We start from the raw sequence: 12,652 nt of genomic DNA, 5'->3' as shown, positions 1-12,652 counted from the left end.
CGCTCTGCGAAACACTTTTCCTGAAACACTGACTCCATAAACAGGAAGCTGTCACTTAAGATGATGAAGCACGGTTGGCCTGTGCCATGGCCTCCATGCCAGTGTCAACAGCGGGCACAGGGTCTCCCGCCAGACCTGAAGCCACACGTGCTTTTCCTTCAAGGCTTTTCAAACCTGCGTCAGCACAGTCATGCCCCGCCCTTTCATGACTCGGCAGGAACAGTCACGGTTCAGTATCCAACCATCAGAAACGTGCGAGAGCCGGTCGGGGTGACTCTGGGACACTTTCACGAACTCAGGTGGCTCTTAGCCTACCTCAACACCTCTCACCTTCATGCACTTCTACTCATTTACCCTACTCTGCAGGAGAGGAAGCAATCCAGGCAACATGACTGGTTTCCTGTTAGAAACAGTGGGGCCATTCTGGTCACAGGAATCCCAGCACTTTTATCTGACGGATCAAAACATTGACATGATGGGGAACCGTTCAGAGGTCTTACTGCTGCATTATGTAAGTGGCAGGGACTTAAATCCCGTAGTGGTATTGATATTATTAGTATCCCTTCAACAATGTTTGCCCGTAGTAACAAGTTCAATGTGGGGGAGATCTGGACGAGAGGTGCTGAGACAACATTCCAGCTCAGAGAAGAGTTGTGGCTGTCCACAGGTCCCAGACACACTACGGCACCCCAGCACTGGAATGCAGACGTGAGAGAGCCATTATCCATGGCCGCAGCGCTGGTCCAATCTACCAGGTCTGCGCCATTGCTCTAAGGAGGTGTAATTATGATCTTATCTAGAGTAACAGCTTCCTACGGCTGGAAAAACATCTCCCTCCGGACTGTTTCGGTTTCATAAGGAGAGTAAGCGGATCGCTGCGAGCTCTTTTTATAGCTTGGCTAGTCGCGATTTATCTTGGGAAAGTACTGGGGCATGGTGGAAATTACGGCCGACTGAATCAAGCATTGTGAGGCTTGCTGGGTTGTACCCTATCTGCCCAAAGGTTCAGTAATTGCTTCGTTCTGTCAAGCCCCGGTTGCCCCGCCAAGCCCATGTTTGCCTCCACGTGAAGGACACATCATTCAGCGCGCTTTTGACGGGCTTTCTGGAGGATCACGTTGCTATTCATTTTATTAAGATTAAATGACTTAAGTGCAAATATTGGCATAGAGTTGTCTCCAAATAAACGCAGATAACCCCTAACCATCAACTTAATAGACAGAGAAAGACCAAATTAAAGTTTTTTTGTTTTTACAGCACCACACATCCCTACGCTCAAACATATTAATAATAATAATAATAATAATAATAATAATAATAGTAATCATAACAATAATAACAAATAATAATAATAACAAATAATAATAATAATAATAATAATTGTTGTTATTATTATTTATAAGTGACATGGCACAGGGTATGTTGAGGTAAATTATTATTATTATTATTATTGTTGTTGTTGTTTTTATTATTACTATTATTTATAAGTAACATAGCACAGGGTATGTTGAGGTAAAAACATATTCCTGTAATTAAAGTGGAGTAGGCCTATAGTATCTTTCTCATTATACTGTGACCAAAGAGTTATTGGTTCGCTTGTTTTAGCGGTGCGTAAAAACGCAGTTGCCCTGACCACACATTAGAATAATTGTGTCTACGTGTCAGGTACATTAGTGTCAGGTAGGCTACTTCATAAAGTTTATCCTTTGGAAACGGACTCGCAGTTTGGGCACCGTGTGCAATTGGTGGATAAGAGACGTGATGTCACGGCTTTATTTCTCCTCCGAGCGCTCCCGTGTCCAGAGCGGGAGGTTCGGCGCTAGATGGAGCACGGATGGAGCCGCGGCGAGGTGGCGCGCTACGGAGGAGCCCAAGTTTGGATCGCTGTGTGAGGTTCTGTGCAGAGCGCGTCTTACCATGGGGGACGGTCCGCCGTCCTTAAACTGCACCAACGACTCCAAACGCGGGAAAGTGGATCTTAACGCTCCGGACGATGGCTTATCGGAACAGTGGGTCGTGTGTATGGCATTGATCATGGGTCTGATAGTATTGATCACGGTAGTAGGGAATATATTGGTCATTATTGCTATAGCCCGGAACCAGAGACTTCAAACACTGACCAACGTGTTCATAATTTCTTTGGCTTCTGCGGACCTCATTATGGGATTGCTGGTGGTTCCGTTTGGCGCCGCACTGGAAATAAAGGGAGTTTGGCTATACGGATCTTTCTTCTGTGAGTTCTGGATCTCAGCTGATGTCCTGTGTGTGACTGCTAGCATTGAAACGCTGTGCGTAATTGCAATAGACAGGTATATAGCGATCACATGGCCCTTCCGTTACCAGAACCTTTTAACTAAATCAAGGGCGACGGTGGTCGTGTGTGCGGTGTGGGTCATCTCGGCTCTGGTCTCATTCCCCCCTATTCTGATGCACTGGTCTCGGAACCAGGACGAGACGTCCTGCTACGACAATCCGGAGTGCTGCGACTTCGTTACCAACCGGGCTTACGCCATCGCCTCCTCCATCATATCATTTTACATTCCTCTAGTGGTTATGATTTTTGTCTATGCCAGAGTGTACAGAGAGGCCAAAAAGCAGTTACTTAAAATAGATAAGTGTGAAGGGAGGTTTTATAATAATCACGACGGGTCCAATTATAAACCAAGCAGGAAAAGACCGTCCAAGATCCTGGCCATGAAGGAGCAGAAGGCGCTGAAGACACTGGGAATCATCATGGGCACGTTTACTTTGTGCTGGCTGCCGTTTTTCATCGTCAACGTGGTCAGGGTGTTCGGTTCCGAAGTGGTGGACAAGAACCTCTTCGTGTTCTTCAACTGGTTGGGTTACGTGAACTCCGCGTTCAACCCCATCATTTACTGCCGGAGCCCGGACTTCAGGAAGGCTTTCAAGAGGCTGCTGTGTTGTCCGAGAAAAGCGGACCGGAACCTGCACATCAGCTCCTGCGACCTGTCGCGCTGCACCGGGGGGTTCGTCAACTCCACCGAACCCACCCTGATCAGAACGTGGTCGAACAGCAACGACATCGAAGGCAGCACTTATAGTTTGGAGAGAGGATGTAAAATGTCCCGTTCCGAGTCGCAGCTGTAATTTAAAGAAGTTAAAATGATATTATTTGATTATATTATTTAAGGGTTTGATTATGCAAATGCGTAATACTGTTAGAAATGGACACGTTTACGCAGAATGCGGTCAGTCTATGGTGAGAACCAAGAGATGTGTTTTGACATAAAAACAGACTTCTTAAAACAAACACAGGAGTGCAATGACTGTGAAGAAAAATGCTTAAATGTCGATTTGTTCCGCACTGTATAAACCTTCATTTTTTAAAAGCAATTTTCACCAAATCGTCAGGCATCTTGTCCATAGAAGTGGCGTTGTATGAAATATTTTTTTGTTTTCTACAGCCTTACTTTACCTCATACCTTAGAAATGTGCAAATTGTACGAAAGGAAGTTGTTTATATTAAACAACCTTGTCAAACTGTACAGCTTTTCGGTACCAAGTACAGGTTGAAGGGCCAGGACGTGATAACATAACGGGAACTGTGATCCATTGCTGTTTGCACCTTCTATTTTGTCTAATGTGAGCTGCTTCTTTTCCATTTTCATGCCATATTAATATTTCATATTTTAATATGACATTTTGTCTAATTATGAACTCGAGCCTCAGTGTTCCGTTGATTGACGCACAAGTCTGGTTCAGTCAGTGTTATTTAGCACATTCCCAACTTCATGCAGTCCATTAGCAGTTTGTGTATCAATGCCTCATGTAATGTATAAGGTCTTCTTGTTTACGAGTGTGCAATAAAACGTCCTGTTAAAAACACACTGAGAGCTCTCGGTTTTGTATTTGGACTGAATTATTATTATTTTTCTCTTTTTTTTTTACGAAGGTTGCATTATCTTTCATGCTTTGGTTTAATTACCCCTGTGCTGGCTTTAAATAAATACACAATTGTATTTATAATCACACCGGCTGAAATAGACTAGAGGGATTGAAAACCTAATCTTTTTGTGACTAAAAACTGAGAGTCCTATTCACACCCACATTATATGGGCCAGCCCATCCAAACGTTATGACACTTCTTTTGATAGGTGTGATTGTTGTTCTGAACATTTCCCCACAAGAAGAGGGTACTCAGTAAACCTCTGCTTCATTTCAGACTGCAATGCTTGAATCCTGTTAATGAATCTGTCTGAAATTGCAACGTTATGCGATGATTGTTTTCAGTACATGAGGCTGCTGTATCTTACACTTCACTGTGGTGGTCATCAACATTCACATTATAAAATGGCTAAAGCTCAAACAAAAAGCATAATGTTAGTTCATTCAGATGGAACTCAGTTTTTATTTTGGTATTTAAAGTGATGCTTTAAATGATTTGCATCACGTAAATGAAGGTTTTTGGTTAAGGCAGAGTAAGGGACATTTCTCAGTATAAAACATGAGACTAATCAATATCTTTCCTTGCCAGGAGACTATAGAACATTTCTACTGTACATATGGTGTAAGCCATTGGAAGAGTCTGATGTTTTGAAGTAGCTCACAAGGGAAACATCTGATCTGAGTCCAGCTGTGTGCTATTAATCATGACAGGACGGAACGTTTTAAAATACATTAGCATTTTGAGCTGTCCCCAGAGCGCCATTGCAGTTAAAACCACTCTAGACAGGCTGAGAGGAATATGGCTGCTCCAATTTGCCTAATGAACCTTATTTCAATGACATTACCCACTAATACAGCAGTGCAGAATTTAAAACCAACAACAGCCCCTCCTACATTACCAGCATGCCTCTGGCACAGCCCCCCCACCCCCACCCTGTTATTAGTCATTATTCATTTGGCAGGCACCCTGGCCCCGGGCCCATGACACAGAGGCACAGACGTGGGTGCTCATGCCTCAAACACACGTGTAACGTGCTATAGATTAAACACTCTCAAGACACGTTCTCTGCCATCGCCACATGTCTGGGGCATAAAGCATTCCCAACATGCCATCGGCGGCCCTTCGGTTGTGACTGAATTCCAAGCAGATTTTTACTTGTTTTTTGTTTCTTTGCATTTTGACCATGGTTTTATTTTATGGCTTTGTGTACATGTTTACAGAGCATTTTGTCAGTAGCTATTAGTTAATTAATATTCAAAAGGACTTCCAGGTTTATCCGTACACAGGACACCAACACCCGTCTGTACACAAGGTCAGCTAGTCCGCCATTAACACTGTGGAAAGATAAAAGGTCTCTGCTTTCCCTCTTGGTCTACCCAGCAGCCTACAGTCACTAGCTGTCTGCCGAGGTGATGAAGGAGAGGCATGCAGTGTGTGTACCTGCATGTCCGGCTAACCCTCCTCTTCATCATCATCTGGTTTCCATATGTTGGCGTCTAAACAGCGTGCTGGCAAAGCACCATATCCTTAAAAAACACACGCTGAGTTTATTACAAATTATGTAATAGACATTTATGTGTTGCCTAAAGGTAAATAACATCATGGCTAAATGAACAGATTTAAATAGTACTCCTATTATGGTGGCATTCAGATTATGGTATGTGTATTATACAAACAGTATGAGTTGTACAGGTTACATACATATCAGACAAGTTCTGAGTGTTTTAATAATAGCCACATGTTTTTGTTTACAAATATAAGTTTGACAAAGATTGTATTTTGCTATGATTTTAATAAGTGCAGACACATATTACTAATATGCAAGGGTTTAATTATCTCTGCGAGGGGGGCGTGGCCACTGCCAAGATAACAGCGCTGGTGAGAGACGTTAACCATGGCTTATGAATTCACAGGAGGTCCTCCTGGCTGATGAGTTTCCGAGCGCCTTATCGGAAGACCTAAAAATAGCCTACCAGCTGGGTTTAGGCAAAGGCCCACTAGCACCATCAGCTGAGACAAGATCTCTTAAACTTGGCATATTTCACCACCTCAAGCAGCCGCCCAAATGTCACACAGGTGAGTTGAATTTCAAAGATGCCTTTGTCCTTTCTTCACTGCTATACCAGTGTGACTAGCCAATAAGAAAGCGGTCGGGGGGGGGGGGGGGGTGGTTGAGTGAGAGAGGCTGTTCAGTCATCTCGCTCAGGAAGAGCTAACAATGTGATGCTTTTTTAGGGAAAAACGCTAAGTAGTAATCAGGCCTGCTGAAGGGGAATGCAAAGCATATCAGATTGTAAAGATCTGCTGCTCAGTGCTGAAAAGCTCTTCAGTGTAACAAGTTGGCACAGAGATATTTTAACTTGCGTTATATTGCACTTGTAATATATTTATTTGCATCTATAGCCTATTTCACATGTCTCTTCTGAAACAAACGTCTTCTATATTTGGGAGCATTTTCTGGTATACGTTGGGTCAGATATCTCACTCCAACAAGAGCATTTCTATAAATTACTGCACCACTTTTGAAAATCAGTAGACTATAGGCACCTGTGTTGCAGTGTTGTTTTGTTTTTCTCCTTTGTTTTGTATGTGTTGAATGTTTGAAGTAAAACGAATAAGCATAAGAGAATCTTGGAAATACATTGCGTTGGTGATGTGTGTCAGCACATGCATTTTTTAGATGTATTCCTATATGCCCAAGATCTCCAGGCACCGAAGGCTTTATTAGTCTTATTAGTATGATTAGTGTAGGCTGGCTTCCAGGAAACAGCCTAACTTGCTGTATATACATATAAGTGACCACCAAGCCCTTAAAAGGCCTCCTGTGGTTTTTCTGAGCAACATGTAAAAAAATAAAACAAGTAAACAAAACAGTTAACAATAAACAATAGTTAATCAGCTGCACTCAGATTCAAATCTCAGCTGCATAAGTGTTACACATAACTTCAGATGTCATTGACCCCTTTCTAACTAGGACAGAAGGCCACCAGTTTCTACCCAGATCCGTATAACATGATGTGCTAATCTGGTCTGCTAATCTGGACCTGCTATATATACTGTAACATGGAGCTTTCTGCTCCAACTGTACGGACAACTGTCAGATGAGCCAACTGAAACTAAAATGGGGGGAGGCAGCAATCTATGGTTCACATATCACCGTGGTAACGATGCTGGTGAGTGACAGCTGGGCTGCTCCTCCTTTTTTTTTTCCTTCTCACTGTCCTTGTGCAGGGTCACAACACCAGTGTAAATCCAGTGAAGACATACAGCGTGCGTGTGATTTATTATTACACAGGGGGCAAAGGGCAAGTAAACACAGATTTGATTCTTCTGACAATGAGAGCCCTGCTAAGTGAAGGGTGCCCACAGAACAATGTTTTATAACTCCACTCCTGCTCTCCCTGTAGTGCTTTGTTTCCTCATCCATTTGAATGCTTCTGGTGTAAACACGCTGAAGTGCACAGCTCAACATGCGTCTTCCCCGGACCTTGTGATTTGCATAAAGGATCTGCAATTTTAAGACACCGGGGAATATGATCAATCCTGAGGCCTTTACACTGATTCTCAGTCAGGATTGCAACCGAACCACCGAGATGGATCTTATGAAGGTTCTTAATATGGATTCTAGAAAAACATAAATTCTGCTACCACTTGATCGCAGTACAGCCTTTGACCCCATAGATCATAAAACACACCCAGACAGATGTGAGAACTGGGCTGGACTCTCAGGAACAGTTCAGATCATACTGTCGTAGCAGGAGCTACTTTCTGGAATTGGGTAATGTGTGGATCTGTGGTATTCCCCACGGTCCAGCTCTTGGGCTTCATTCAATTGATGTATGCTATGCAAATCAGCTTATTTGACTTTACATGCCAAATGAATGTCGTTCCATTGGCTCATTACATCAGTGCCTTGAACATACTGCAAACTGAATGTGCCAAAACATCCAGCAGCTAAATAAAGATGATAAAGAAATATAATTTGGGAACAAAAATTAGAGACTTGCTGGCCATTAGAAAAAGATGTGAACACACACACACACACACACACACACACACACAGCTTTCTTATTGGAACTGATGTATCCAGTTGTGGAAATACACTTAATTAAACGCTTTAGTAGAGTTAAAACAAACTTGCATTAACAAAACGCAAAGTGAATGAACAAAAGAGAAATCTACACTAAATCAAAAATATTTGGTGTGACCACTCATTGCAGCACCCACTATTATAACATCAGGTAAGACACTGAAGAATGTCGCTTCCATGTCGCTCTTATATGGAGTCACCTGTATAAGAACCTTAGGACACCACCTTATGCATTTTAAAAGTGAATCTCAAAACCTAAATATTCTACATTTCAGTTTGGTGTAAGGCAGTTTTTTGGTTCTCAGGGATATTGCATTTCTGTCCTTTTCATCTTTATCTCTCATCTCCAACCTTTGATTAAACTAATGAGCTTTATGCTTTCATTAATGTATTTCAAATCAACTTTTGGGTGTTAATGAACTTCAGTTTTTCATCTTAAAGCTTGAGCTTAATTTGTAAAGCCTCTTAAATTGCCTTGTGTATTAAATGTGCTCTATAAACAAACCTGCTTTGACACCATTGGACATGTATAATTTGTAACTGCGATGCCAAGATGAATTCACTTAAATTAAAGCCCTCTCAAGCCAATCCAGTAGACATAGCCATCTTTAATTCCCCATAGGCACCATACGTACACAAAGGAATTGAGATTCATAGCTTTAAAAACATCATATCATTTTACATGACATTGTATCTACAAATTTATAATCACATTTTGACTACATAATCAAACAGATCATAGACAGACCAGCAACAGAAACGTTTTCTTCTGAATCAGTTACAATACACCACTCACATACATACATTCTTCATAATTCTTGTCATTTCATACTTCGAGAGAGAAGTATGAAAGAGGGACGTTTAATAAATTATGAAATAGCCCATTGAAGAATTAACACATTTGACAGTTTTAATCCTGGAGTTCTGTGCTCCATGCAAATATGTTATCCCAACATTGCATAAATATTTTCTTTATTTGCAGGGGATGTCAGTGACGTGTTCAGGCTGATGGAGTGTGAAAGGGAAAGTTGTGGATTCTGCATTATGACGTACACAGACTTGGGCTGGGTTGAACTCAGCTTTCAGTGTGGCACTCAAGTATTAACCCCATCTGGACGCTTCTGGACACAGGTCAGTAGGTCCTGTGTGTTTTTTTATTTTAAATTTTTTTTACATGAACTTGAAGCGCGGGGGAAAGGCCGTCAGAAGCAGACACAAGGTGGGTCACGATACACACCCTGCACCCCACATGATCTCACAGGAGCCAGTGAGAAGCAGGTGGCGAGGAGTTCCTCCCCAACCCTTCAGAGGGGGAAGCAGGAATCCGCAGGCTGCCATCTCCCCGAGGCAGTCAGAACGCGCCCCATACGATGCGAGCTGCGTGGCCGAAATCGACTTGGGTAATTTGATATGGCAGGTCTATTGTTTTGGGGCTCTTTAAAGGGACAGTCTCTGTGATCCTCACAGCGCAGGCGTCTGCTGTAATGAGTCACTCTCCCTGCCAAACACTGAGGGGGGGGAAACATAATTGCACTTGTGCCCTCAATATTTAAAAGGTTTTCTTCAGTTAATTGGACTTTTCTACTTATCTCCTTAAGCACAGCTAAACGAGAAACTGCCTCGCACCAGTTTTTTTTTTTACACAGGGAAACAGCGTATGAGTGCAAAAATATCAATACTGGTAGTTTCTACAGAGGACAAAAGCAAGGTTGAATAACTCTTCAAGCAAGACAAACAGATGCATCTAATAAGAACTCATAAGGCCAGATACTAGACCAACCCTAGACATATCCAAATATTTCAGATATAGATTTTATGATTAATGTGAATCATTGTGTAACCAGACACTTAATATGGGCGACGTACAGGCACTGTAGTTTTTGGCATGACATTTCTTAAGTGCTGTACATGGGGCGCCGAGAGAAAATGGCCCACGGGCGGACAAGAACCTCACGGACAACAACGTCCTCGAACACCTAGAACATCTAGTGCCTAGAACACGTGGGAGTGCGCATTAGAGTGATCTCATACACAACACATTCAGTAATTGGCACATGTGCATCATGGTGTCTCCGTAGTGATAACGAGGATCAGGTTTGGACGAGTCTTCATCTACTGTGCACCAGTACCCAGCCAATCCACATTTTGTCCAATAGGTCTCCATTAGTAGGGTCCAGTACCTCCGCTTCTTCAGGGGAAGAGGAAAAGTACCTTCAGCTAAAGGGCCCGTTCACTCGATAATTAATTTTGCCATTCATTCATTCATTCATTCATTCACCTCCAAGGTTTTGAACGTTTTCAAGTCACTGGGTTTTAAGATTGTGCAAGTTTGCTGTGAGCTTTGGGGGCCGGCTCTGGAAAACGCAGGGCAGGTGTAGCAGCTACATTCCACAAAGCAGCTCACACGGGATGCTTGTGTGAACGGCTGTGGGCAGAGATGAGGTGTGCAGTTTGGTGTGGCAGTGGCTGTGTGTGTGTGTGTGTGTATGGGAGGAAGGTCGGACATTAAGCAGATGGAGGGAAGCCGAGTCTCTGAGAGGTCAGTGTGTGTGTGTGTGTGTGTGTGTGTGTGTGTGTGTGTGTGTGTGTGTGTTTGAGATGTCTTAGTCCTCTGATAGCTTTATGAGCTAACCAAAAGAATTGGTCCTTTAGAGCACCTGAACTCTTGTAAACTTCAACCACCAGCAGGTGTAGCATCCTGTTGCGTCTTCCTCCACCACACGGGTCGCTCCACCACGCGCTCCACTCCTCCGCCACGCGCTCCACTCCTCCGCTCCACTCCTCCTCAGAGCACCACCCTCACTTCCTGCAGGGGCCGTGTTCGTGGGGCCGCTGCTGTTTGATCAGTCTCTCGATCTCCGAGCCCAGGGTCTGGAGGTTCTCCTGAGGAGTGGGAAATACATCACGCTGCATTGATGGCTCCCTACACCAGTCAAGCATCGAGCCCCAGTCTCACGTCGACCAGAGACACCCAGCAGGCCAGAGCGGGGGAGGGGGGAGAGGATGACGGCCCATGTGTTGATGTGTTGGAGAGTTTCGGTGTGACCGTGTCTGGATGTTGGGAGGTAAACGGCCCTGTTCAGTCTGTCTGACTGAGCATCTATATCTAGAATCTATCTAATGTAGTACAAGCATCTTTCCAATACTCTTGCCTGATAATACTCCCCCTTATCACCCATATCATGTCTACCACACTCCCTTAAAGCTCAGGACGTGAGGTGAACCACAGCACGCTCTCTCTCTCTCTCATGCTCTCTCTTTCTCTCTCTGTGTGTGTGTGTGTGTTACTGTGTCATGTCTAGTGGAGGGAGACGTGTCCACAGCAGTCTGGCAGACCTGTCCAGCGTGGGAACGCCCCTGCCGTGTCTCAGCCATCAATCACCGCTTAGTTTCTGATCGCAATCACCACAACTCAGAGCCACATGAACACAGCGATTCCATCAGGCCAGAGGAAGTCGTGCTGCACTAACTCCTGACAAAACCATGTATGGGTAAATTACCACATACTTCAACTTAATGTGCCTCAGAAAAATAGGAATGTGAAAAGCGAGTGGGTCAGAGGAGAGACGACTGGCGGGGTGTGTGTGTGTGTGTGTGTGTGTGTGTGTGTGTGTGTGTGTGTGTGTTGGTACCTTCAGGGTGATGTTCTTCAGCAGTGTGTCCTCCAGCACTGCCTGGAGCTTGCGGTTGATCTCCAGCGAGAGGTCGAGGGTCAGGCCGCTGTCGGCCGGGTGCGAGGTGTACAGTGAGGCCATGATCCCTCCCCTCTTGCTCAGGTGTGCCTTGTTAAAGTCCGAGGCCTCGGACGAGAGGGCTCCCGACTCCTCCCTCAGCACGTAGCTCTGGAGGATTCTGCAGGACACACAACAGACGCCACACATCACAGCTCCCTTTCAATCACAACGGCCCCTCCCCTCTTCACCTAGGGCGACGCCCTGCATCCATGCGCTTTTGACTTACGCCCCAACCACAGCCACTCTCATGATTAACTCCTGATCTTGCAACCAAGTGACCTTTACAACAAAGTAACGCTGTGGGTGTAAGTGTGGCATTACCAGGAGACCAAGAGAGCATCTGACGTACGGACATGTGCAGGACATTAGACTCCTAACACTCTAGAGTGGATGTGAGTTTGTGCTGTTTAACACACAACACAAGGCTCAGCTGGAAATGCTGAAATGCCCAGAATAACAGCCGCCATCTTATGACTACGCATTACCAAAACAACAAAATCTGATTTTCGCCTTAAAGACTCAAATCACTAAATCACAATTTATTTAAAAGAGACTCAAATCAGAAAGCGGAATGGAGAGGGATGCTTCAATTTAAAAACGTTATTGCTCTTCTCTATTATTTTGCCTAAATATGTGGAAAAAGAAAATAAAAAAAGAACAGCTAAATGGTTCCCTCTTAGTGGCAAGATGAGGGCACAACCCCTTCATTTTAACATTCTCTTTAGCCCATCTCTCCTGGTCCAAACCCTTTATAACTACGGTGACGCATGGCCCACATAAAGGCCAATTCAATTTTATGCTTTATTCAGACCGTGGCTCCAGACAAAGACATTGGAGGGCAAACTTGTAAAGGTCTCTGTCTGAGACGTATACAAGGGGCTTCCCAGTTAGTGAATTTGTTGCAATATTACAATTTCTGCT

The 12,652-nt window shown here is 44.0% G+C and overlaps 2 protein-coding genes across 4 annotated transcripts in view; one reads left to right on the top strand and one right to left on the bottom strand.

The window, feature by feature from the left end:
* The first annotated feature begins 1,798 nt into the window (after positions 1–1,798).
* Positions 1,799–3,846, top strand: adrb1 (adrenoceptor beta 1). The gene has a single exon (XM_076999296.1). The coding sequence runs from the start codon at positions 1,918–1,920 to the stop codon at positions 3,106–3,108; it is 1,191 nt and encodes a 396-aa protein (XP_076855411.1). The 5' UTR covers positions 1,799–1,917; the 3' UTR covers positions 3,109–3,846.
* A 4,741-nt stretch (positions 3,847–8,587) lies between these two features.
* Positions 8,588–12,652, bottom strand: part of ccdc186 (coiled-coil domain-containing protein 186) — a 21,813-nt gene continuing 17,748 nt past the window's right edge. For all 3 annotated transcript variants that reach the window (XM_076999291.1, XM_076999292.1, XM_076999293.1), the window contains 2 exons: positions 11,630–11,849; positions 8,588–10,880 (listed from right to left, as the gene is read on the bottom strand). In XM_076999291.1, coding sequence (XP_076855406.1) covers positions 10,797–10,880; positions 11,630–11,849 — 304 coding nt within the window. In that variant the 3' untranslated portion in view covers positions 8,588–10,796. The remainder of the gene's footprint in view (positions 10,881–11,629; positions 11,850–12,652) is intronic.

The sequence above is a fragment of the Brachyhypopomus gauderio genome, chromosome 3 (genome assembly GCF_052324685.1).
Source record: "Brachyhypopomus gauderio isolate BG-103 chromosome 3, BGAUD_0.2, whole genome shotgun sequence".
NCBI lineage: Eukaryota > Metazoa > Chordata > Actinopteri > Gymnotiformes > Hypopomidae > Brachyhypopomus > Brachyhypopomus gauderio.
Note: the sequence above shows the minus strand (reverse complement) of the source record. Positions and strands in the feature narration are given on the sequence as shown.

Bases quoted from the DNA above. Each gene is read 5' to 3' on its own strand.
- adrb1 (XM_076999296.1), top strand. From the start codon at position 1,918: ATGGGGGACGGTCCGCCGTCCTTAAACTGCACCAACGACTCCAAACGC.